The following is a 27,298-nucleotide window of genomic DNA, read 5'->3' as shown; positions in this document are numbered from 1 at the left end:
CACACTACATCAGGCTGGCCAGAGCCTCATCCAGCCTGGCTGCAAACACCTCCAGGGATGGGGCCTCAACCACCTCCCTGGACAACCCATTCCAGGCTCTCACCACTCTCATGGGGAAGAACTTCTTCCTCACCTCCAGCCTGAATCTCCCCACTTCCAGCTTTATTCCATTCCCCTAAGTCCTATCACTACCTGATAGCCTAAAAAGTTCATCTCCAGCTTTCTTGTAGGCCCCCTTGTCTTGGGACTAGATGATCTTGAAGGTTTCTTCCAACCCAACCCATTCTGTGAGTCCTGCTGTAACTACTTCACCATCAGTCATGTCAGCAGCACCTCCTGGGCCAGCCCCGTCAGTTACCTCTAAGGAAAGCATCTAAACCTTCTTCTCTTTTAGTGGGGAGCTTGAATAATGCTCTGAGAGAGAAAAGTGGGACTGGAATAGAAATAAACCTCAAGTCCCCTGGCAAATGAAGGACACCAAGGTGTTGCTGTACAGGGTGACAGTGCTGTCATCATTCAATCACAGACTGGCTCAGGTTGGAAGGGTCCCTCAGAGATGATCTATTCCAGTCCCCCTGCCATGGGCAGGGATGCCTCTCAGCTAGGCTTGGCTGCCCAAGGGAGTGGTTTAATGCAGGTATGCCTTAGCTATGAGGACAGATGAACATTTCCTGCTGCTGGACAAGATTACTCAGAACTTCTCGTGAAGCTCCTTGGTTTTTATTCACTGGCTCCATGACATTTTTATCTCCTGGCATTGTTTTTTGTCTTGATTTTAAAGTATTAATTGAAAGTGACTTGCTGTAGACAAGGCCAAAGGAGAAGGAAATAGAGGAGAGTCTGGGGGGACCTTAGAGCTGCCTGCCAGGACCTGAGGGGATCCTGCAGAAAGGCTGCAGAGGGACTTTTTGTGAGGGTGTCCAGAGACAGGAAAAAGGGGAATGGTTTGAAGCTGAGGCAGAGCAGGGTTAGACTGGAGCTGAGGAAGAAGTTCTTCAGTATGAGGGTGGTGAGACTCTGGCACAGGCTGCCCCCAGAGAGGCTGTGGCTGCCTCCTGCCTGGGGATGTTCAAGGCCAGGCTGGATGAGACTTTGTGCAGCTGAGTCTAGTTGAGAGGTGTCCTTGGGCATGGTGGGGAGGGAGGTTTGAGTGGATGATCTCTGAGGTCCCTTCCAACCTGGGAAAGGGTCTGGAGAACAGGGCTGGGGAGGAGCAGCTGAGGCAGAGCAAGGTTAGACTGGAACTGAGGAAGAAGTTCTTCAGTGTGAAGGTGGTGAGACTCTGGCACAGGCTGCCCAGGGAGGTTGTGGATGCCTTCTCCCTGGAGATATTTAAAGCCAGGTTGGATGAAGCCTTGAGCAGCTGAGTCTAGTTGAGAGGTTTCCCTGGGCATGGTGGGGAGGGAGGTTTGAGTAGATGATCTCTGAGGTCCCTTCCAACCTGAGCCATTGCATGACTTGCAGGTTTGGGTCCTGTGGACACATTTCTGTGGCTCTGCCGAATTGTAGCCTTTAGATGGCAGCATCTGAGAAGAGTTTGGAGTTGTGGGCTTGGCACCATCTGGAACGCAACTCATGGACCAGCATTGCAAACAGATAGGACCAGGCTTGTAAGTACTCTGCTCAGTATGCAAGTCACAGCAAGGTTGGTTTGGAAGCATTCAAAAAGTAAAAAAAAAAAAGGAAATTTAGGAATACCTGGTGATGCCTTCTGAATGTTTCTGCTTTTATTTCTTCTGCCTTCTATCAAAGAGATGTCTGCATCTCCACAGAAATGTCTCTGTGCATAGCTTTTGATAATGCTTGAAGTAAAATGGAAGCAGTTGTTCTGCTTTGCTGCAGGTAGAACCCTCTACTCCATTCCTGTATCCTCTCCTTTTTTCTTCTATTTACTCTTTTCTCTTTTTTCTTTGGATTGTTCTTAAAGAAAACTTCTACTTAAGAAACAAGGAGAAGGGTAGAGTCTTGCACCTAGGATAAAACAGACTCATGGACCAGTACAGGCTGGGGGTTGATTTGTAGGAGAGCAGCTCTGGGGAAAGGGACCTGGGAGTCCTGGTGGCCAACAGGATGCCTGTGAGCCAGCAATGTGCCCTTGTGGCCAAGAAGGGATTAGAAGGGTTGTGATGAGTAGGTCCAGAAAGGTTCTCCTGCCTCTCTACTCTGCCCTGCTGAGGCCACATCTGGAATATTGTGTCCAGTTCTGGGCCCTTCAGTTTAAGAAGGACCTCAGGGAACTGCTGGAGAGAGTCCATCCCAGAGCCCCAAAGCTGCTGCAGGCAGTGGAACATCTCCCTCTGAGGCCAGGCTGAGGGAGCTGGGGCTTGGAGCTGGGAGCAGAGGAGCCTGAGGGCTGCCCTCATTGCTGGGGATGCAGATGTGCAGGGCTGGAGCCAGGCTCTGCTCAGGGATGGCCAAGGACAGCACAAGGGGCAAGGGCTGCAAGCTGGAGCAGAGGAGGTGCCAGGGGAACAGAAAGGAAAACTTTGTCCCTGTGAAGGTGCTGAGCTCTGGAGCAGGCTTCCCAGAGAGGTTGTGGAGTCTCCTTCTCTGTAGCCTTTCCAACCCCACCTGACTGTGTTCCTGTGTGCCCTGTCCTGGGTACCCCTGCTCTGGCGGGGGGGTTGGACTGGATGATCTCTGGAGGACCCTTCCAACCCCTAACCTTCCATGATCCTGAGCTCCTTATGCTGCTTTGTGGACAAGTCTCATTCAGAGCCAATGCCTTTAATTATTTTTAGCTTAATTTACTAAGTAAGCTAAAATGAATTAGGACCAACCACTTGAATTCTACATGAATAATTTAGTCCACCAATTTAAGTGAAGTGCTTTCCTAAGTCATTCATGAGCTGTCTGCAGCCTGGCATCTAGACTGTTTAATGACCACTGCCTTTGGGTAGCAGGAGACACAGTCTGCTTGTCCTTTCCATTTGCATCTGCAACCACTAAAGCAATCTAAATGAAGTTGAAAAGTGATTTTTTTTTCCCTAGATTTCTTTCTTTTTTTTTTTTTCTTTTCCCCTCCCCTCTCTCCCCAGTGATTAATATGTGATATCCTAGATGTGCACTTAACTAAGCCTGTCATGCCTGGATAAAACCTGCTGCATACACATGAATAATGAATTGAGGTTTAAAAGCCAGCGTTTTTATGCCACTGGATATAATGCTTCACAATTTCTCTGCATCAGGTTCAACAAGTCAGAGAGCAAGGTCCTGCAGCTGGGTCAGGACAAGCCCAGGCACAAAGCCAGGCTGGGTGCAGAGTGGGTGGAGAGCAGCCCTGGAGAAAGAGCCTTGGGGGTGTTGGGTGCTGAGCAGCTCCCCAGGAGCCAGCAGTGCCCTCCTGCAGCCCAGCAGGCAGCTGTGTGCTGGGCTGCAGCCAGAGGAGTGTGGGCAGCAGGAGAGGGGATTCTGCCCCTGGACTCTGCTCTGCTCAGACCTCACCTCCAATCCTGCCTTCAGTTCTGGTGTCCCCAGCATAAGAAGGACACAGAGCTGCTGGAGAGAGTCCAGAGGTCACAAAGATGATCCAAGGGCTGGAGCAGCTCTGCTGTGAGGCCAGGCTGAGGGAGCTGGGGGTGTGCAGCCTGGAGAGGAGAAGGTTCCAGGGGGACCTGAGAGCTGCCTGCCAGGACCTGATGGGATCCTGCAGGAAGGCTGCAGAGGGACTTTTCCTGAGGGTGTCTAGAGACAGGCCAAGGGGGAATGGTTTGGAACTGAGGCAGAGCAGGGTTAGACTGGAGCTGAGGAAGAAGTTCTTCAGTGTGAGGGTGGTGAGACTGGCACAGGCTGCCCCCAGAGAGGCTGTGGCTGCCTCCTGCTTGGGGGTGTTCAAGGCCAGGCTGGATGAGACTCTGTGCAGCTGAGCCTAGCTGAGAGGTGTCCTTGCCAATGGCTGAGAGGTTGGAGAGATGATCTCTGAGGTCTCTTCCAGCATGAGCCATTCTCTGATTCTAGGAATTTCGCACCTAATGCCAGCACATCCTATCAGCAGCAGGGAACACAGAGTTATACATCTGGGGAGAAAGCTGGGCTGGGAAACCCAATGGCATTGTGGTGAGGAGCAGTGAGACAGGGAGGGGGAGAGCTGCATGCCTATGGCAATGACAGCCTGCAAACAGGCAGGTGGTCACACTGAGGTGCACACAGGAGTGGAGCAATGTGCACAGGAGATGGTTTCCCTATAATTTAGATGGTAGCTCCTCAGAGGATGAGCTTGACAGTGATGGCTTCATTGTCATGTGGAATCTGCATACATTGACTTCCTGAGCATTTTGAAAGGCACAGAGCACAGAGTGAAGATGAGGAACCCTTCCAGGAAGTAGTAAATAAGCTCAAGGATTTAGCTGCAGCCTCTGCATTTCTTTTGGGTACTCACATATTGATTACACTGCCACTCATAGAAGCCTAGGATGGGTTGGGTTGGAAGGGTTCTCAAAGCTCATCCAGTTCCATCCCCCATGGGCAGGGACACCTCCCACCAGCTCAGGTTGCTCAAGGCCTCATCCAACCTGGCTTTGAGCACCTCCAGGGAGGAGGCATCCACAGCCTCCCTGGGCAACCTGTTCCAGTGTTCCCCACCCTCACTGGGAAGAATTTCTTCCTTGTCTCCAGTCTAAATCTCTCCTCCCCAAGGTTCAATCCATTCCTTCTCATCCTATCACTCCAAGCTCCTGTAAAAACTTCCCTCCCTGGCTCTCCTGTAGCACCTCCAGGTACTGGAAGGCTGCTCTGAGGTCTCCCTGGAGCCTTCTCTTCTCCAGCCTGAGCAACACCAACTCTCTCAGCCTGTCCCCACAGGAGAGGTTCTCCAGCCCTTCAGGATGGACCAGATGACTCTTGAGACCCCTTCTAAGCTGGCATTCTATGAGCAGTGTGATGATCTGTGGCTCTCCCCAATGTTCTGTACCATTTCTGAGCCTGGTCAGTATCTGATAAAGAATAAATACAAAGCAACAGCTGGGCAAAGATTTACTAGAGGGGTAAAGAATCATAAGGGTGGGAGCAATCTTCCTGGATGACTTTTGGATCCTGCTGTGCTGTGATTTAATAACCAAGAGATGAAAATCCACACCCCCTGCTTGCAGTCATGCTCTGAGGATTTAAGAGGGATGAATAAATTCGATTCATAGATGTAGGGAGAGAGAGAACAGGAATGCAGTGCAATGCTGGGGCAGCAGGGGAAGAAACAGACTACAGGGGATCAAGTAGCAAGCTGAAGGGACAGATAGAAAGTCAGGTCTGTAGGATGGGAGGTGTTGTCTTCACAGAATCAGAACATACCAGGCTGGAAGGGATCCCAAGGATCACCTGGTTCAAGCTTTCTAGGTGACAGTTTCTTGAATACCTCCAGGGATGGGGACTCCACCACCTCCCTGGGCAGCCTGTTCCAATCCCTGACCACTCTTGCAGCAAAGAATTTTTTCCTGTTATCCAACCCAAACCTTCCCTGGCACCATTTCAGGTTGTTTTCTCTTGTCCTATCACTTGTTACTAGGGAGAAGAGACCAGCCACCATCTGGTTCCAACCTCCTTTCAGGGAGTAGTGGAGAGCAATGAGGTCTCCCCTCAGCCTCCATCAGACTAAACACCCCCAGCTCCCTCAGCTGCTCCTCCCCAGCCCTCTTCTCCAGACCCTTCCCCAGCTTCCTTGCCCTTCTCTGGACCTGCTCAATGTCCTTCTTGTATTAAGGGACCCAAAACTGAATCCAGTATGGAAGCTGTAGCCTCAGGGACCCAGGAGTAGTGAGCCTGTTGCTCCCATGTTTACAGTTCTCTCTATCTCCATAACTCTTGGTCCATCTGAGGCTGTATTTATTCAAAGGGTAGGCAGAGCTCTCCTCCAGAGCTTGAGGGGTCTCCCAGTCTCTAGGTGGAGACTTGCTGCAGTCACCAGGTTCTCAAGTCCATAATTTGTCAAGTCTGGCTGAAGAAGCAAACATCTTCTTGTGGTTCTCCAGTGACAGAGACAGATCTCCAGAACCCTGCTGTGCTCCCATTGATCAGACCTGCATAAAATATATCTACCACTGGCTCTCTAACAAGCACCCTACAGGCCTCATCTGTCACTGGTTATTTATATCAAAGTGACCTCACAGTGAGGTACAGGCAGAAGATGCTCAAGGAACATTTTATTGATGATCAAGGAAAAAAAGTCCTCCCAGGCTGGCAGAGGCCACAGAACAAGCTCCTGGAGGGCAGGCTGGCACTCAGCCATCAGTCTCCTTGTGCTGAGTCCCATGGCATGGCAGGATCACAGGTCAGTGACTGGAGCAAGCAGGAGCAGTGGAGACAAACACTCCTTCCATCATAAACCAGTCCAAAGCCAGTATTTGGAGAGATCCCACTGGAAGGGTTAGGAGGATGCAGAGCTCCTCGTTGAGAGCAAAATCTGAAGAAGCAGAAATGTTGCTGGGTCCAGCACCAGGTCAGGAAAAAAATGGGCTGAAGTTAATTTGTGGAATCACAGAAGGCACAGGGGTTGGAAGGACCCTTGAAGGTCATCTTGTCCAAGCCCCCTGCAGGCAGCAGGGACAGCTCCAGCTAGATCAGGCTGCAGAGGGACACGTGGAATCTGAGCTTGAATGTCTCCAGGGATGGAGCCTCAACCACACCCTTGGGCAACCTGTTCCACTATTTCACCACTCTCACTGTGCAGAGCTTCCTCCTGATCTCCAACCTAACCCTGCCCTGCTCCAGTTTCAAACCATTGCCCCTTGCCCTATCCCCACAGCCCCTTCTGAGCAGTCCTTCCTCAGCCTTCCTGTAGCTCCCCTGCAGATACTGAAGTGCAGCTCTAAGGTCTCCCTGAAGCCTTCTCTTTTCCAGGCTGAACAACCCCAGCTGTCCCAGCTTGTCTTCACAGCAGAAGTTCTCCAGCCCTCTGATGGTCTTTGTGGCCTCCATCAGGTCCACGTCTTTCTTGTGTCTTGGGTGCCCCAGATCTGGACACATCCCTGCAGGTGAGGTCTCCCCAGAGCACAGCAGAGGGGCAGGATCCTCTCTCTCCATCTCTGGCCACACTGATTTGGATGCAACCCAGGCTGCCCTTGGCCTTCTGTGCTGCCAGTGCCCATTGCTGGCTCCTGTCCAGCTTCTCACCCCCCAGCACCTTCAAGTTCTTCTCTGCAGGGCTGCTCCCAGTCTCATCATCCCCCAGGATGGAGGATTGCCTCAATCTAGGTGCAGGACCTTGCACTTTGCCTTACTGAACCTCTTGAGCTTCTCCTCAGCCCACCTAGATGCAGGACCTTGCACTTTGCCTTGTTGAACCTCATGGTCTTCCCCTCTTCCTTCTTCTCCAGCCTGTCCAGGTCCTAGATTTTCATCTTTAATTAGCATGTGGAGTGATCATGCTCCAGAGTCTAATAGCTCTGCTTTCCTGTGAGTTCAGAATGCAGCTAATCTGCCTGCTCTTAGTTCAGAGCAGCACTTCTGAAGAGTAGCAGAATATTTATGAAGCCCTCCAAACCCCCACCATCAGCTGGAACTCCTTTTTTTTTTGTTTTTTTTTCCCCTAATGAAAACTACAGCTGACAAGCAGCAGCAGCAGCAATAGATTGGGCCTGATAAAAATTCACAGCTAGGAAGCAGGATGCCAAGTCTGAAGCAAGAACAAAATGGTTGGGTTGAGGTACTTCACTTTTCTGGTAGCTCAGTTTATTTGTCCTCAGCACATGCAGAAAATAATCAGCAATTTTTCCATGGGTGCATAAGGATGTTGAGTAGCAAACCTAAAGAGATACTTGGACCTCCAAGAGCCTGAATGACTCCTTCCTACTCGGTGTGAATTGTGAAATGTTCATTTTTCAGCAGCTTTATGGGCTGGGACGAGCACTGTTCAGAGCTGCTTATCATATTTGGTTGTTTGCCTCTGAAAGGCTGAGGTCAGTGCTTGAGGTTTAACAAAGCCAAGTGCTGGGTCCTGCCCTTGGGTCACAACAACCCCATGAATGCTCCAGGTTTGGAGCAGAGTGGCTGGAAAGCTGCCCAGTGGGAAAGGACCTGGGGCTGCTGGTTGCCAGCTGGCTGAGCGTGAGCCAGTAGTATGCTCAGGTGGCCAAGAAGGCCACCAGCATCCTGGCCTGGATCAGGAATGGGGTGAGCAGGAGTAGGGAAGTGGTTGTGCCCTGTACTGGGAACTGGTGAGGCTGCACTTGGAATACTGGGTTCAGTTTTGGGGCCCATCACTATGAGAGGGACACTGAGGTGCTGGAGCATGTCCAGAGAAGGGCAACCAAGCTGGGGAAGGATCTGGAGAACAGGACTGGGGAGGAGCAGCTGAGGGAGCTGGGGGTGTTCAGTGGGGAGAATACAACCTCCTCTCAGGGAGCTGTAGAGAGCAATGAGGTCTCCTCTCAGACTCCTCTTCTCCACACTGCACACCCCCAGCTCCCTCAGCTGCTCCTCCCCAGCCCTGTTCTCCACACCCTCCCCATCTTCCTTGCCCTTCTCTGGACCTGCTCCATCCCCTCAATGTCTTTCTTGCAGACTACCAATATAGGAATAACATTCATGATTTAGTATTAGGCCAAATATTTTACCTAAAATAATTGCTGCTTCATAGTTTGGGGTTGGTCTGGTTTCTTTTGTTGGTGTTACTTGGTTTTTTGGTTTTGGTTTTTGGTGTTTTTTTTTTTTTTGGTAGTTGGTTGTTGGTGGTTTTTTGTTTGTTTGTTTTTAATTTTAATGGTTCTTTGAAATATGAACTTGCATGGCAGCAGGAAATGGCACCATCTGTTCCATGGCCTGACCTCTGTAGATGTGCTCTCATGTGGCACCAAGCCCTTCTCCCCCAGACAGATCCTGTGCACCCAGCCTGTCCTTCTGAGATGTTTTACATATGTTAGCATGTGGGCATTTGGATAACCACGTCCTGCATCAATGCCTTCTGCAGTTAGCTGGGGAAATAAAACTGCTCTGACTGCAGATCTAACAACCTCAGGGCTCCAGAGCCAGTTCTGGCACAGAGCACTGCAGCTCACTCAAGCTCTGCAGACCATTGCTGCAGCACTTGCAAAACCTTCATTAAAGCTAATGGAGTGAGGAGAGGCTGACAGAGCTCGGGCCTGTTCAGCCTGGAGAAGAGGAGGCTGAGGGGGGGATCTTATTAATGCACACAAATACCTGAGCGGTGGCTGTCAGGAAGGTGGGGCCAGACTCTTCTCAGTGGTCCCCAGGGACAGGACAAGAGGTGAAGGTCATAAACTTGAGAAAGAACTTCCTTATCTGAGGGTGGTAGAGCACTAGGCAGGCTGCCTAGATTGGTGGTGGAGTCTTTCTCTGGAGGCTTTCAGGGCTTGCCTACTCTGAGTGGTTCTGCTCTGGCAGGGAAGTTGGACTTGATGATCTTCTTCTACTCCTCCTTCTCCTTTTCCTCTTCCTCCTTCCCCTTTTCCTCCTTCTCCTTCTCATTTTCCTGCTCTTCTTCTCTTCCTCCACTTCTCCTCCTCCTCCTCTTTTTCTTCTCTTTCTCCTTTTCCTCCTCTTTTTCCACCTCTTCTCTTCCTCCTCTCCTCCTTCTTTTCCTCCTTCTCCTGCTCCTCCTCTTCTTATCTTCCTCCTCTTCTCCTCCTCTTCTTCTTCTCCTTCTACTTCTTCTCCTTTTCCTCTTCTTCTCTTCCTCCTCTTCTCTTCTTCCTCTCCTTCCCCTTTTCCTCCTCCTCCTTCTCATTTTCCTGCTCCTCTTCTTCTCTTCCTCCTCTTCTCCTCCTCCTCCTCTTTTTCTTCTCGTTCTCCTTTTCCTCCTCTTTTTCCACCTCTTCTCTTCCTCCTCTCCTCCTTTTCCACCATCTCCTGCTCCTCCTCTTCTTATCTTCCTCCTCTTCTCCTACTCTTCTTCTCCTTCTACTTCTTCTCCTTATCCTCCTCTTCTCTTCCTCCTCTTCTCTTCCTCCCCTCCTCTTTCTTTTCCTCCTTCTCCTTTTCCTCCTCTTCCTCTTCTCCTCCTCCTCCTTTTCCTGCTCCTCCTCTTCTTATCTCCCTCCTCTTCTCCTACTCTTCTTCTTCTCCTTCTACTTCTTCTCATTTTCCTTCTCTTCCTTCTCTTCTCTTCCTCCTCTCCTCTTTCTTTCCCCTCTCTCCTCCTTCTCTCCTCCCCTGCTGTGCATACAGTTCAGCAGCTCTCCATGCTGCCTGTGTACAAACAGCCAGCTTTGTGCTACCAGAAAGGATAAAAATGTAACATGCCAAATTCACATCCAGTGACAGTTCCTCCATTTTTTATTATTCTTCTCTCAAAACAGTTTAGGGAACTTAAACAAGGACAGGGAAATGCTCTTAAAAAGACAGGCAAGATCATTTAGCCCCAGCCAGCAGCTTCATCATTCTAACCAAAACAAAACCATCCCCACCCTGGCTTTAACTGTGCTTCAGTGAGGAGAGTTGGCAGCACCTATTATCTAAAGCATCGATTCTTGTTCCTTCTCTTCAGGCAGCTTGAGAAGCTTTCACAAGCTGTAAACTTCCCCAGCATAAATCCAGAGGTAATTCATCTCCAGCTTTAAGAAATGCTGCTACCCTTTAGAACAGATCAGGCAACCAGCTGCAGGGATGTCTGCAGTGAATAGTTGCAGGGCAAGGCAATAGTGGAGATGTCCTGCTGAGTCCTGCTTTCTACCCTTACCCTGACTGACTGAGCAGTGTTGCTAGAGCAGAAAAGAAAGAGAATGAAGTTAGTGAATTCACTTGTGTCCATCTCTACAGCCCTCAGCACAGGAGGGACATGGAGCAGAGGAGGGCCAGGAAAGTGATCAAGGGGTTGGGAGCACCTCTGCTATGAGGACAGGCTGAGGGAGCTGGGGGTGTTCAGCCTGGAGAAGAGAAGGCTCCAAGGAGACCTCAGAGCAGCCTGCCAGGACCTGAGGGGGCTACAAGAAGGCTGCAGAGGGACTGTTTGCAAAGACTGTTTGATAGGATGAGGAGCAATGGTTTGAAATGAGAGCAGAGCACATTGAGATAGGATTTGAGGAACAAGTTCTGCACCAGGAGGGTACTGGAACACTGCAACAGGTTGCCCAGGGAGGTGGTTGAGGCTCCATCCCTGGAGATACTCAAGGTGAGGCTGGACAGGGCTCTGAGCAGCCTGATCTGGTGGAGGATGTCAGATTGGAGTGGATGACCTTTGGAGGTCCCTTCCAACCCAAACCATTCTGTGATTCTGTAAGAACAGCTTAGAAAGTTGCAGTTCATCCTCAGTCATCTTCTCTTGAGTTGTAAATGGACAGGGCAATAAAGAAGCAGATCTTGGCCCATGTGTAGTCCAGAGGGAGCTTGCTGCAGATTCAGTAAAAAGAAGGTTGTCTATAAAAAGCTGCTACAATTCTGAGCTAGCTCCTGCACTGGCTAATACTGGAGCAATGCTTCAATTAATTAGCCACAGGACTAAAGCAAAAGGCCTCATGCAGGTGTAAAACATGGTGGCATTTCAAACAGCGGTGAAGATAGCAAAATATTCTGATGCTGATCCTAGGAGGTAAATTTTTCAAGGCTAGGCATGAATAAGTTATTGCAGTAAAAACATCAAAATGATAAGAATGCAACAAGGGAAAGCATTAAAGGCCTTTCATTAAAAACAAAACAAACAAACAAATAATAAATAAAGGTAATCCCTTGTGTTTTCATTCTGTAATGTGTTATTACAGCCATCTCTGAGGAGCACAACAGGGAATTGGAAAGAATCCTGAATTTACTGCTGAATTTAGAGGATTTTGATGGTAAACTCAATAATGCAAATTCCCTTTATCAGGTTTGGTTTCTTTTTTTTTTCCCTTTATTTTATTATTTGTATTGGGTTTCTTGCAATCCAAACATTTTGAGATGGATTGATATGTAAATAAAATAGGGAAAAATGTGAACTGCTGAGTTCATCAGGAACTGATATAAGGCTTGGCAGCAAGTGGCTTGAGAGCAGCCCTGAAGGAAAGAGCTTGGGGGTGCTGGTGGAGGAGAAGCTCAACAGGAGCCAGCAGTGAGCACTTGCAGCCCAGAGAGCCAAGCAGAGCCTGGGCTGCAGCAGAAGTGTGGCCAGCAGGGCCAGGGAGGGGATTCTCCCCCTCTGCTCCACTCTGCTGAGACCACACCTGGAGCTCTGTGTCCAGTTCTGGAGCCTCTATTATAGGAAAGATCTGGGAGTTGTCCAGAGAAGGGCCACGAGGATGAGCAGAGGGCTGGAGCTGCTCTGCTCTGGAGACAGCCTGAGAGAGTTGGGGCTGTTCAGTCTGGAGAAGAGAAGGCTCCCAGGAGACCTTCTTGTGGCCTTCCAGGATCTGAAGGTGGCTACAAGAAAGCTGGGGAGGGACTTTTTAGTGTGTCAGGGAGTGATAGGACTGGGGGGAATGGATCTAAGCTAGAGGAGGGGAGATTTAAGTTAGACATTAGGTAGAAGTTCTTCCCCATGAGAGTGGTGAGAGACTGGAAGAGGTTGCCCAGGGAGGTGGTGGAAGCCTCATGCCTGGAGGGTTTTGCAGCCAGGCTGGATGTGGCTGTGAGCAACCTGCTGTGGTGTGAGGTGTCCCTGTCCATGACAGAGGTGTTGGATCTAGATGATCCTTGAGGTCCCTTCCAACTCTGACAATTCTGTGAGGTTTTTGTTTTTGTTTTGTTCTTTTAATTGCAATCCAAACGGTTTGTATGGATTGTTATATATATATATAAAAAAAAAAAAAAAAACCAACAAACTGGGAAACAAAAGTGAACTACTGAGTGCTTTTTTTGTTTGGTTGTTTGTGGGTTTTTTCCTTTGGTTTTTGTTTGTTTGTTCATTTGTTTGTTTGGGTTTATTTATTGCAATCTAAATGTTTTGGGATGGATTGCTATGTAAAACAGAATAGGGGGAAAGTGAACTGCTGAGTGTTTTCAGGTTGGTTTTTGTTTTGGGTTTTTTTGTTTTTGTTTTTGTTTTAAATTGCAATCCAAACCTTTTGGGATGGATTCCTATTAAAAAAAGAAAAATAAGGGAAAGATGGGAGCTGCTGAGTGTTATTTTCATTCCAATCCAAACCTTTTGGGATGGATTGCTATTAAAAAAAAAAAAAAAAAGGAAAGATGTGAGCTGTTGAGTGTTATTTTCATTGCAATCCAAACCTTTTGGGATGGATTGCCATGCAAAAAAGAAAAAAATATAGGGAAAAATGTGATGTGTTGAGGTTTGGGTTTGTTTGCTTTGTTTTGTTTTTATTGCAATCTAAACCTTTTGGGATGGATTTCTTTGTAAAACAAAATAGGGAGAGATGTGAACTGCTGAGTGTTATTTTTATTGCAATCCAAACCTTTTGGGATAGATCGCTATGTTAAAAAAAAATAGGGAAAAATATGATGTGTTGAGGTTTGGGTTGGTTTGTTTGTTTTGTTTTTATTGCAATCCAAACATTTTGGGATGGATTGCTTTGTAAAACAAAAGAGGGAGAGATGTGAACTGCTGAGGGTTGTTTTTATTGCAATCCAAACCTTTTGGGATAGATTGCTATGTTTAAAAAAATAGGGAAAAATATAAAGTGTTGAGGTTTGGGTTGGTTTGTTTGTTTGTTTTGGTCTTTTGTTTTTATTGCAATCCAAATATTTGGGGATGGATTGCTTTGTAAAACAAAATAGAGAAAGATGTGAACTGCTGAGTGTCTTTGCATCCTGGTTGTGATAATTACCAAGTGTGTCAGATTTAGTAGAGCTCTAAATAGGGAAACACTGCAGCTTGGGCTTTCCTTCACCCCTCCTTTTCCCTCTGTGCCTGGTTAGCATTCTGCAAAGCACCCCTGGAAACAAACTACCTGCTGTGGTTTCCTACCTGCTGTGGTGACTTTTTCCATCCATTTGGAGCAGGTCTGAGTCACTTCACTAGATTCACAATGCTCAATTTCTCCTGCCTGGGTGTAAGATGATGAGGAACTGAGCCCAGGAAGGCAAGTAATAAAGCTTGCAGAGTTTCCAAATCCTGGGCACAGGCAAAGTGAATAAATATTACATCTTCAGAGTCCTCTCTGACCAAACCAGGAGAAACAGGTTCAGATCTCACTGAAGGTAGTGGCTGGCCAAGGGAGATGCAGAGATGGAGAAAGACAGCTAATGGCTAGGAGAAAGTCCATCTATTCAGGGTTTGTGCTATAAATTAGGTTTTAATTAAGTAATTTTCTCATTTCTTACATCATTAAAAATAGCAACAGTAGTAGGATAGAATCATAGAATGGTGTGGGTTGGAAGAGACCTTCAGGATCATCCAGTTCCACCCCCCTGCCATGGGCAGGGACACCTCCCACCAGCTCAGGTTGCTCCAAGGTCTCATCCAACCTGGCTTTGAACACCCCCAGGCAGGAGGAATCCACAACCTCCCAGGGCAGCCTATTCCAGAGTCTCACCACCCTTGTACTGAAGAACATTTCCTCAGCTCCACTCTAATCCTGCTCTCCTTCAGTCCCTCTGCAGCCTTCCTGCAGAATCCCTTCAGGTCCTGGCAGGCAACTCTAAGATCCCCCTGGAGTCTTCTCTTCTCCAGGCTGCACACCTCCAGCTCCCTCAGCCTGGCCTCAAAGCAGACCTCCTCCAGCCCTTGGATCATCTTTGTGACCTCCTCTGGCCTCACTCCAGCAGCTCTGTGTCCTTCTCCTGCTGGGGACAGCAGATCTGGAGGCAGGATTGGAGATGGGGTCTCAGCAGAGCAGAGCTGTGAAAGGCAATCTAGTATCTAATTTTCTACAAGTGTTAACTTTTACCTGCTGAAAGGCAAGAGACTGCATTACAATATGAAAGTGACTTTCTTAGTAGAGAGGCTCCTGCCTTCCATATTGCCACATAAATATTGTTGCCTCCCGTATTTCAACCCAAACCCTTTTCCTTCTCTCCATATTTCAGCCCAAATCCTTTTTCCTTCCTTCCTTCCATGTTTCAACCCAAATCCTTTTTCCTTCCATGTTTCAACCCAAATCCTTTTTTCTTCCATATTTCTACCCATATCATTTTTCCTTCCTTCCATATTTCAACCTAAATCCTTTTTCCTTCCATATTTCAATCCAAATCCTTTTTCCTTCCATATTTCAACCTAAGTCCTTTTTCCTTCCTTTCATATTTCAACCCAAATCCTTTTTTCTTCCATATTTCTACCCATATCATTTTTCCTTCCTTCCATATTTCAACCTAAATCCTTTTTCCTTCCTTCCTTCCGTGTTTCAACCCAAATCCTTTTTCCTTCCTTCCATATTTCCACCTAAATCCTTTTTCCTTCCATATTTCAACTTAAATCCTTTTTCCCTCCTTCCATATTTCAAACCAAATCCATTTTTCTTCCATGTTTCAACCCATATCCTTTTTCCTTCCATATTTCAACCTAAATCCTTTTTCCTTCCTTTCATATTTCAGCCCAAATCCTTTTTTCTTCCATGTTTCAAGCCATATCCTTTTCCTTCCATATTTCAACCTAAATCCTTTTTCCTTCCTTCCATGTTTCAACCCAAATCCTTTTTCCTTCCATAATTCAACCTAAATCCTTTTTCCTTCCTTTCATATTTCAAACCAAATCCTTTTTTCTTCCATATTTCAATCCAAACCCTTTTTTCTTCCATATTTCAACATAAATCATTTTTCCATCCTTCCATATTTCAACTCAAATCCTTTTTCCTTCCATATTTCAACCCAAATCCTTTTTAATTCCTTCCGTATTTTAACCCCAAACCTTTTTCCTTCCGTATTTCAACCCAAATCCTTTTTTTCTTCCTCCCATATTTTAACCCCAATCCTTTTTCCTTCCGTATTTCAACCCAAACCCTTTTCCCTCTCAAATTTCAACCCAAGCCCTTTTTCCTTCCTTCCATATTTCAACCCAACCCCTTTTTCCTTCCTTCCATATTTCAACCCAAACCTTTTTTCCTCCCCAATTTCAACCCATATCCTTTCCCCTCCCATATTTCACCTCCTATTAAAACCCTCTCCATGTTTTCCCTAGTCATAGGGTATCTTTCTCTCTGTCTTCATGAATATAGCTTAGTTCAGATCTTAATTCACTCCTGTGAAAGAAATTACTCCATTCAGTTTGCAACTAGTCAAAGCTCTTCTATACTGTTTTGGAGAGCCCAAAAAGGACTTTGTATGGGCCCAGGATTTACGTAGGAAGTAGGCAAAGACTGTTTTAAGAGCGTTTTCCACATTTCCTAAGGAGAGGTTCCCATGGAGATCTAATTCAGCTAATAGCTATGTTACCATTTTGGCAAGCTGCCTGCCTGGTGAGGAAATATAATTTCCAGGGGTTCCCATAGCAAGCCATAGCTTAAATCTGTACTGCAGAGGGCTGATATTCAGCAGTGCCCTGAAGCTCTGTGTCCTGCCAGCGCAGCGGCGTTGGAGAACAAGCGCTGCCTTGTGAGCCTTGCTGCAGTGAAGCAGGGCTGCAGGAGACAGGGAGAAGGCAATGCTCCTGGGATTTGCTTCTTTTTGTTGTCACAGGGTTTGCTGAAGGGGGGAAAAAAAAACCAAAACCCCCACAGCTGCAGGTCTGGTTTGGTTCAGGTATTGGAGGTTATTTTTTTTTTAACGTATCTTTTTTTTTTCCCTGTCGTCGTTTTTAATGTGCAGCCCTGCAAAAAATATCCAAAGCAAACCAAACCACACACTAAAAAAACAAACACCAACCCAAGTACAACTCAACCCCTCAGTCCTTTGAATGTGATTGAAGCATTATTTTTATGTGTAAAAGATAATTTCGTAGTTAAAAAGAGAGGGGAAGCCCCAGTGGCTCGTTTCGGTTCCAAATCGTGCTTCTAAGTCAGCACAGACTCTGCCATCTAGTGCCCAGAAGAAATCCTAACTGGCCAGCTGTAAGTGTGATGATGATGATGATGATGAGAAACCTCAAGCACTGCTGCTGCTGCACATTAATCATAAAATTAATCATAGAATCAGTCAGGGTTGGAAGGGACCACAAGGCTCATCCAGTTCCAACCCCCCTGCCATGGGCAGGGACACCTCACACTAGATCAGGCTGGCCAGAGCCTCATCCAGCCTGGCTGCAAACACCTCCAGGGATGGGGCCTCAACCACCTCCCTGGACAACCCATTCCAGGCTCTCACCACTCTCATGGGGAAGAACTTCTTCCTCACATTGTAGCCCTGTCTTTGTGGGAGAAGCTGCAGAATGGGCCACCAAGGAATTCAACCTGCAGGAAGCTTGCTCAAGCTCCTGGGAGTCTGCAGTGAGTCAGATCAGTTGGAATTGCTTAACAGCTCCACCAAAAAAAAATTAACCAAACTGCTTCTTTATTTATTTCTAGAGCTCTTTCCTTCTTCATTTCCCTCTCTGCAGCTCCTCCTTCCCCTTCACCTGAGGCTTCCATCAGCATTTTGCATGATTTCTGAGGAGGGCATTAGTGTGTTGGCACAGAGGATGCTGTGCTGCTGTACATGCTGCTGCACCTTCTGGCTGCAAGTCCTTTCATACTCATTCCAGAGTCAAGAGTCACTGAAGACATTCATTTGGCTGTTTCCAGCTCAGGAGTGGGTAGGATAATAGAATCCTAGAATGGCTTAGGTTTGAATGGACCTTAGAGATCATCTCTTCTACCCTTCCTGCCGTGGGTAGGGATGCCTCGTAGCTAGACTTGGTTTCCCAAGGCCTTGAATACTCCCAGGCAGGAGGCATCCACAACCTCCCTGGGAAGCCTGTGTCAGAGTTTCACCACCCTCACACTGAAGAACGTCTTCCTCAGCTCTGCCCTTCCAGCAGCTTCCTAACCCTGCCCTGCCTCAGCTTCAAACCATTCTTCCTTGGCCTGTCTCTAGACACCCTCAGGAAAATCCTTCTGCAGCCTTCCTGCAGGATCCCTTCAGGTCCTGGCAGACAGCTCTAAGGTCCTCCTGGAGCCTTCTCTTTTCCAGGCTGAGCACCCCCAGCTCCCTCAGGCTGCATTCAGAGCAGAGCTGCTCCAGCCCTTGGATCATCTTTGTGGCCTCCTCTGGACTCACTCCAGCAGCTCTGTGTCCTTATGATAGGGACAGCAGAACTGGAGGCAGGATTGGAGATGAGGTCTGAGCAGAGCAGAGTCCAGGGGCAGAATCCCCTCTCCTGCCCTGCCGTACAGTATGAAGCACTCTGCCACAGTGCTGTGGATGAGAAAAGGAAATGATCTCTTTGGAGAATCCTCTTCTTGCTTTGAAGGCTCTGATCAGCCTTCAGGGTCACCATTTCACCTTCCAGCGGTTCAGTACAAGCTGAGGAGGCTCAGCAGCTCTCAGAGATCCCTTTGCATTTCATATACCCTCAGGGGGAAACCACAAAGGCCTCAGAATCCCTTTCCTTTAGTCCTACAGCTCACTCACACTGTTGTCACCACCCAGTATGCCAAAGAAGGCTTCTTTAATTGATGCCAGCAAGTCCTGAGCCACCAACAGCACAGCTCTTAGTAGGTGCTACCCCTCTAACCAGTTCACTACATTTATACTGTGCAGCCCTCATGAAATGTGACATAAAACCAGGCATAAGAGGCAAACCAGCATGGTTTATGATTTCACCTGATGGCTAGGATAGATGTGGAGCAGGCTGACAAATATCATTAAACAGTCCAGGCATAAAATCTGTACCTTAACTTTAATGCTTCTCCACTTATTAAAAAGGGGGGGGAAAGCCTAGCCGGTGGTGGGTAGAACCTTGCAAAGCTCCTGGTTTGTTCTTCTTGTATTGCTCACTCTTCCTACCTTTGGATTTTTAAACTGTTAACAGATATTTTGTTTTATTCTTTGTTCCTACAGACAGCACATGGCAAAAAAAAAAAAACAAAACCAAAACCTGCACACCTACACTGGCTGCAAGATTTTAACCTCTTAATAAAGCTAAAAAGGTTGCTCAATAGGAATTAAAAAAACCAAAATCCCTATAACTTAACATAAAATAACATAAAGGTAAAGCCAATGGGACTACAGATGAGAGTTGTTGTAACTCATCCTCAACTTCTTCCCTGTGGTTTTATTTTTCACTCCAAGAAGGCTTTGGAAGTCTATAGCACGCCTCAGAGTTACATGAAATGATAAATCACATCCATCTCAAGATATACTCATTGCTAAAATACTTTGATTTGGATATTGATCCATGTGGGTGTTGACCTGTTGTGTTCCAGCTGAGGGGAGAAGGAATAACCAAACTATTGCCCTGCCAAAGGACTGCTGGCAGCAAGAAAAATTCTTTTTTATCAGCTCACTAAAAGCTCAGATCTTCTACCAGGACTGTTTGGATTATGTTATGATGTGTTGTTAAGTCATGGTCTGCTTAAAATGATCCAGTCAAGGTTCCTTGTAATACTGTTTGGTATTTGCATGTTGAGGTATTGATGAGTTTTCTTCTCCTGCAGGTAGATTATAGGATTAGTAATGCAATAGAGAGCTTTAAAAGCCTTTCATGTTTCCAGGTCTACCTTAGAGTCATGCTAGTGGTGATTTCTGGATTCACAGCTTCACTGATGGCATTGGGTTGGAAGGGACCCTCAAAGCTCATCTTGTCCAACCCCCCTGCAGGCAGCAGGGATACCTCCAACTGCCCAGGCTGTCCAGGGTCACCTCAAGTCTGATCCTCAACATCCATTGAGGGCCTCAACCCCCGCCCCAGGCAACCTGTTCCAGTGTCAGACCAGGTCCCTCTCTGCTGCTAAAAAGATTAATTGTTCTTTATTTAATGAAGCAGTCTGATTCAAATCAGTATTTGAGGTACAAGCAGAGAAGGACTAGAGAAGACTTCAGGGAGACCTCAGAGCTGCCTTCCAATAGCTGAAGGAAGGCTGCAGAGGGATTTTCCTGAGGGTGTCTAGAGACAGGCCAAGGGGGAATGGTTTTGAACTGAGGGAGAGCAGGGTTAGACTGAGCTGAGGAAGAAGTTCTCCAGTATGAGGGTGGTGAGACTCTGGCACAGGATTCCCAGGGAGGTTGTGGCTGCCTCCTGCCTGGGGGTGTTCAAGGCCAGACTGGATCTCTGAGGTCCCTTCTACCCTAAGCCATTCTATGATTCTATGACTGTCCTGCTTCCCCAAACAGAAAACTAGGAAAGCCATCACCAAAAAATTCTGTTCAGAAACTGATGCCCACTAAAGTATCTTCTGGGTTAGCAAAACTACTTTTCAACAGCAAGAATTAGGCAAGAAGAGTGAGGATGACCAAAAAAGTCCTTTCCTCAGAATCTCAACTCAAACATCCATTATTAAACCCCAGACTTGAGGTCTTAAATCCCATTGACTTGACCTTGTAGGACCCTCTGTGCCAGCTACTATCTAGGGAAGGATGGTTCTTATCCCCTTTCCCACACCACCAGCTCCTTAAACCTGCTGTGCCACTTAGTTATCCTTTAGATCAAAGGGTTAAAATGCTTTCCCAGCCCAGCAAGTAAAGTATTGAAGGGGTGGGGGTGGGGGGAAAGGCTAACTGCTTCATCTCCTACATTCATTCTTCAGCTGGGATCTGAAAATGGAGGAGAGTTTAATTCTCTTTAACATTTCTTGTAAACTGTGGCAGCCACTGAAGAGACTTTGTCATGAAGTGCTTCATCAAAATGCATGGCTGTGGAGCTGCTTAGATTAAACACTTCTCAGAGTACTGTTTGTACCTTATAGGCAGAACCTGGACACTTCTGAGCCCATTACAGAAATGTATTTGGCCCTTTTTTCCTTTTTTTTTTTTTTTTTCCTGGTGAGGCCTGAATTTTAATGAGCCTTTAAAGTCCTCCCCCATGCCAGCACACTCTGCATTGCCTGTCACTGGTGCTGTCCTTACTTGGTGTTTGCTTAAATTCTTCAGCTGAAGATGAAAATGAGAGCACTGAAAAAAAAGTCTGGTTCCCTTTTTTTTTATTATTATTTTTATTTGGACAGAATTCACAAAGAATTTTTTTTTCCTCTTTGTTATCAACCCTTTATCTTTAATCTATATTTATATATTTCCTATATAAATGCTTCCTGTGTCAGAGATGGGTTGAAAAGTGCATCTCAAAGACCATCAGCAAGAGTTGAAGGTGTAAATTAAAAATGTCTTGTTGTTAGGTGGGGGGAAAAAGAAAAAAGGATATAAAAAAGAGATCCTGCATCAATAATTTGTTTTTTTAAATGTTTGGTGATACTCATGAATAACTCCAGCACTGGGAATGGTCTTAAATTACAACCCTGAGCACTCATCTCCCAGGCTTTCTCTTGCCTCCTCACCCTGTCCTGTACCCAGCATGGGTCCTTGCAGGTTTGGGACCAGAGAATTCACCTCCACCCTGTATGCCTCTGGAAATCCTTCTTCTAGCAAAGGTCTCCTATTTCTGCACTCTCTTTGTAAATTCAAAAATAGAATTAAGTCTTCTGCAGGAATGGTGCCTTGTCCTCTAAAGTGCCTGGCAGGCAGGCAGCAAACTCAGAGCAAGTTTCATTCATAGATTCATAGAATGGGTTGGGTTGGCAGGGAACTTAAAGATCATCCAGTTCCAAGCCCCCTGCCGTGGGCAAGGACACCTTCCACCAGCCCAGGTTGCTCAGGGCCTCATCCAGCCTGGCCTTGAACACCTCCAAGGAGAGGACATACACAACCTCCCTGGGCAACCTCTTCCGGTGTCTCCCCACCCTCACTGGAAAGAATTTCTTCCTCATCTCCAGTCTAAATCTCCCCTCCTCAAGCTTCCATCCATTCCCTCTCCTTCTATCACTACAAGCCCTTTTAAAAAGTTCCTCCCCAGCTTTCTTTCCTTGCTGAGGAAAAGTCTCCTGTCCTTCACCATGCTCTTAACCTGCAACCCCAACTTGTGAAAATTGTGTCATCCTGCTCTGAATTTGCTTGAGAATATTGACTGGGAAACCTAAATGACAGGAAGGGATCTCCCAGAGAGTAAAAAAGCCATCTGAAGTCAGAGGAGCTGTAGAGAAAGAGTCTTTTGTAGAAGCAGAGGCATTGAACTTTTTAGCACACCTATCTATACATATCCCTATATGCCAATCTATCTCCCTATCTATTAATGTATCCTTTCTGGGATGGATTCAAAGTGTTGACTGTTCAAATGGCTTTTTTTTTTTTTCATATTTTTTTTTGTTTTAGTAATTTGTTTTGCAAATATTCCCTTAGCAATGCAAACCTCATTGCTGTCCTCAAGTGAATAAGGGAATTTCTCTTATTTTTTGTTTTTTTTTTTGTTTTGCAAATATTCCCTTAGCAATGCAAACCTCATTGCTGTCCTCAAGTGAATAAGGGAATTTCTCTTATTTTTTGTTTTGTTTTGTTTTGCAAATATTCCCTTAGCAATGCAAACCTCATTGCTGTCCTCAAGTGAATAAGGGAATTTCTCCTTTTTTTTTTTTCAATTTTTAATAGTACCATTAATGAATAATTACCAAAAGAAACACCAATTTGGAGAAATATAGCAATAATTTAGAAAGGAAGCAAAGATCTCTCTGCTGTTTGACCCTTTTAAAATAAGTTTTGCCTTTTATTCTATCTCTAAACAGAAATTCCAATGTGTTTCATGATTTGTCAAAGCAATGTGTTTGCAAATTATATTTCTTGGTAGCATTTCCACCTTCCATCTTTTTTTTTTTTTTTCTTTTGAGGCAGGAAGGGAAGTTTTATGGTCTTCCTGGCTTTATGACTTGGGGCACTAGTTTGCAGTTTGCCTTTGCAAGGTAAGCTTCCAGCAGAAAGGTTGTTTTTAAACGTTTGCCTTCAGATGCCTCCTGCCTCATCAGTAACTTCATGTGGTTGTGGTTCACAGAATCATAGAATGGCTCAGGCTGGAAGGGACCTCAGAGCTCATCTACTCCAACCTCCTCACCATGGGCAGGGACACCTCTCAGCTAGGCTCAAGGCCTCATCCAACCTGACCTTGACCATCCCCAGGGAGGAAGCATCCACAACCTCTCTGGGTATTCCAGAATCTCACCACCCTTGTACTGAAGAACTTCTTCCAGATCCAGTCTAACCCTGCTCTGCCTCAGCTTCAAACCATCCCCCCTTGTCCTGTCATAGGTCTTGGTTGGAAAGGAGCTCCAAAGGTCATCTAGTCCAAGGCCCTCTGCAGTCAGCAGGGACATCCTCAACTACATCAGGCTGCCCTGTCGAGCATCACCTTGAGTAACTCCAGCCATGGGTTCTCAACCACCACCCAGGGCGACCTCTCTGTTACTAGACACCCTCTTGGCCTAGTGTCACTGATTTTTGAGTAGATCTTCCTATTTTAGATAGATTTTCCTAGTAAAAATCCATGGATTGCCTTATGGGGACTTCTGAAATACAGAGGGCAAGATACAGCCTCCAATCATTATAACTGAGGGGCTTCAGGGAGGAAACTGCTCCCAAGCCCTTCTTCTACTGGATCCAGCCTGTAAGTGAAGCAGTGACTTAAATAATTATTATTTTGCATTGCCACCATTCCCAAAGATGACTTTTTTCTCTCTGCTGAAGGGAGAAAGAGAGTGCAGACCCAGAACTCCTCTGGAGGAGCAGTAGGCTCTGCCCTAGAACAGCAATGCCTAACCCCATCCCCATCCTTTTCTGATGTGGTTTTTGGGTTGGTTTGGGGTTGGTTTTTTTTGCACTGATCCTGAAATCCAGGAATCAAATGTCTGCATTTGAATAATTGGTGGTGGTTTGGGGTGTTGTTTTTTTTTCTCCCTCCCCTCTCCCTGTGTCATCCAGCTGCTCTACAAGCATGTGTCACTACCTGGGGTGTTGGTTGCTAACAAACAAAGAGGTGTTGGGAAACCTGCAGCCAGAGATTGGCAGTGATCTCTTTCAAAAGCACAACAAACTTAAAAAGCTGAGGGTAGCAAATTGAAAGTTGATGTTAACTTGTCATGCTCACTCTGCCTGCCTCTTAACCAGCAGCTTCCAGGTAGGTCTAGGAAGCATCTTGCATGAGACACAGAGTTTATGTGACTGTTGAGAAATGTCTTACCCACAAAGCTTTCATCAACCTTTATTCTGTCTTTAGAATTTGGAATGATGGGAGATCATACAATTAAAAGTCAGCGACCTCGATCTGTTCATGAGAAAAGGGTCCCTCAGGAACAAGCTGATGCTGCTAAATTTATGGCACAAACTGGTAATACATCAGTTACATTTGTTTCTATCTACTGTCGTTATACCTTTTAGCCAAACCACTGCATGTTTCCATAACCTTTTGCTGCCTATTTGTCAGTTTTCTAAGCTGAGACTTTTTTTTGTTGTTTATTTTTTTTGAACCATGTTGTATTATTATTATTATTATTATTTATGTATATATATATTTTTAAATCCCACCAGTTAAAGTCCATAAATAAAGTAGCTGAGAACTAGGCAGGCAACACCAAAACATGCACTGTGAAGGTGGATGTTGGATCCTTGAATGCAAGCATGAGTAGCCCAAGCAGCCTCACGTGTGCAGGGCACAGAACAGCTTCCTGTGACACAGGAATATATATTTTAATTCCCCCCCCCCCCCCCCCCTTCAGAGAAGAACAGGCTTTATAAACAGCCTGAGCTCTAACCCCAGCTTTAGGTGTTTATCAAATTAATTAATTGCTAGGGAGACTTTAATGTGCATCTATTTGACGTTTCCTATCTTTGGCCCAGCACAAGGCTCTGTTCTCTAGTTTCCAGGGTTCCTAATTGCTGAATGAAATTGGCTGTAAGTAGTTTTTAATTGGATGTGCAAATTATCTGACAGGTTTTCATCTAGAACATATTTGCTGTTTTCGTTGGAGTGACTTCATCTTCTTTAGATAAAGGGACCTAAGTGATGTTACCAAACCCAGAGCTGAAGTAATTAAAAAGAAAAAGAGAGAGAGAGAGAAAACATCCTGGCTACCAACAGTTACCAGAGCTGCCTTTCAGGTCAGAGAGAAAATTCCAGTGATGAGTTGAGTTCAGCTCTCATACACCCAAATTAATCCCTGTTTTTTGACATCAGTGCTGATCTGTGTGTCTGTTGATACAATCTGACTCTTCAGCAGTTTCCCCCCTGCACACTCCATCCTAGCAAGTTTTTCATTAAAAATCTTCTGCCCCATAACCATTGTATGGATTGGAAAAATCTTCTGCCCCATATCTATTGGATGAATTGGAAAATCTTCTGGCCCATCATTATTGTATGGATTGGAAAATCAGCCCCATATCTATTGTATGGATTGGAAAATCTTCTGCCCATATCTATTGGATGGATTGGAAAATCTTCTGTTCCGTATCTTATATGGATTGGAAAATCAGCCCCATATCTTTTTTATGGATTGGAAATTCTTCTGCCCCATATCTATTGTATGGATTGGAAAATCAGCCCCATATCTTTTATATGGATTGGAAAATCTTCTGTCCAGAATTATTGTATGGATTGGAAAATCAGCCCCATATCTTTTGTATGGATTGGAAAATCTTCTGTCCAGAATTATTGTATGGATTGGAAAATCAGCCCCATATCTACTATATGGATTAGAAAATCTTCTGCCCCATATCTATTGTATGGGTTGGAAAAATCTTCTGCCCCATCATTATTTATGGACTGGAAAATCTTCTGCCCCATATATATTATATGGATTGGAAAAATCTTCTGCCCCGTAGCTGTTGTATGGATTTGGAACAACTGACTCTGTGTTCCATAGTTACTAACCTAGACAATATGCCTGCATCAGTCATAGATAATGCTTCCAGTTTATATTCACTTCAGTCAAAGAGCTCTAGTTGCTTCTAGTTATGTTGCACGTTGACTTCCTTTAGCAGTAGGTTGCTTGACTTAACAGATCTGCAGAGATCAGAATCTTAGGTGATGTAAATACATGTAGAGCCCAATCAGTCTAGAGCTGTTTGGTAAAGAATTTAGAAAGGGGGGAGGGGGGAAAAATTATGTGTTTCCTTCCTATTAATCTTCTATGACTACTTTTATGGCTAACTCCCAGTTGATACCACTGGAAGCAAATGGAAGAAGCCCTCTTGGTCTCCATGTAGTTTCTCTTTAGGCAAGTAGAACTTAGTGCTTAAATACCTAGCTCAGGCTTAGACTCTTAATTGCTTACTACTTAGAATAACATCTTTGCTTTTATGCTGCTTCTTGAATTCATACAATTACCCGCCCCCAAAAAAATCAGTTAAGTGATCTATATCCTCATATAAATCCCTAAACCTTCCCTATTAGCAGCTAAAACTTGCATTTGATAATTCCCAGGCATGCACAGTGCAGTGAGAACTGCATTAGAAATGCAGCCCTTCCCCCCCATCACCTTCTGCCAGGTTGTGTGTGTGGACTGGGAGATGAAGGTTCCAAGCACTACAGGCTTGGTGCTGAAGGGCCTGTGAGCTGCATCAGCAAAGCAGATCAACCTCCACACCCAGCTGGGAGCAGATCCAGGGTTTACATGCTGCAGGTTAACACATTCTTTTTATTTTATTTTATTTTTTTCCAAGTAACACTCTGCTCCTTTTTTGACATCACTAATTCCCATCTCTTCTTCATTTTGATTTTCCTTTCTAGTGATCGTTGCATCTTTTCTCCACCTCGAACGCGTTCGTTTCCTCGTGGTGTAATTAATGTACTGCCTCCTTAAACTGACTCCTCAGGGGTTTCTCCTAACCTATTTGTCTCATGAATTTACTCATGTGCTAAGCCTGATGGCCTTTAAAGCAGAAGGCTGCTGAGCTGAGGAGGTCTCTTTGGTTTTTTAAGCCTTTTTCCATGTCTTTATTTTGTGTGATGATCAAACGGATGTCGAAAGTGCTGCTGAATGTTTGTGTGGTTTAAAAAGGCAGAGAGAGAGGGGAACAGAGAATTGTCCTGGTAAAAAGAAAAAAGAATAATACTGTTAGAATATTGGATGTAATCCACCTTTTTTTTTTTTTCCTTGTTGCTGGGAATAGAAGAGGTTTTAAAGCTGTGGTATTGAAATACGCATTTTCCTGTGCATTTGTGAGTGATGTGAGGCAGTGAAATATTTTATCTGTAAAAAATAATAACAATAATAATACTGTGTGAATAATTTATTGTCCTATATTTGTCATCTTTTTTTTTTTCCCTGTGTTTTGGACTGATCCTTCCCTTAGGTGTTATGGGATTTAGAGAGTATAACACAGGTAAGTGTTGCACATATCAATGAGGCCCTTCTGTACAGTAAGTTCTGTTTCCTCCTATGTGTTGAGCAGCAGGGGAGAAAGAGGCTTTGGTAGCTTGCCAAGAGTTAATTGGGGGTGGTAGGTTTAGGATGAGAGAGATAAAAATGTGGTTCTCAAGAAAAGCTAGAGAAGGAAGAGAAAAGCTAGAGAAGGAAAAGAAAATGGAGCCCTCTGAAAAATTTTTCAGCCAAGGGAAGGAAGAAAAAAACAAACAACCAACCCCATAACCCAAGAGATAAATAAA

General features: G+C 45.6%; 1 protein-coding gene across 1 annotated transcript in view; it reads left to right on the top strand.

The window, feature by feature from the left end:
• The window catches only part of ADGRB3 (adhesion G protein-coupled receptor B3), a 496,325-nt gene that overhangs the window by 164,200 nt on the left and 304,827 nt on the right, over positions 1 to 27,298 (top strand). The window contains exon 2 of the mRNA XM_054392660.1: positions 23,912 to 24,022. Within this exon, the coding sequence (XP_054248635.1) occupies positions 23,912 to 24,022 (111 nt within the window). The remainder of the gene's footprint in view (positions 1 to 23,911; positions 24,023 to 27,298) is intronic.

The sequence above is a fragment of the Indicator indicator genome, chromosome 2, assembly GCF_027791375.1.
Source record: "Indicator indicator isolate 239-I01 chromosome 2, UM_Iind_1.1, whole genome shotgun sequence".
Classification (NCBI taxonomy): domain Eukaryota; kingdom Metazoa; phylum Chordata; class Aves; order Piciformes; family Indicatoridae; genus Indicator; species Indicator indicator.
The sequence above is the reverse complement of the archived record's forward strand: the minus strand, read 5'-3'. Positions and strand labels throughout refer to the sequence as shown.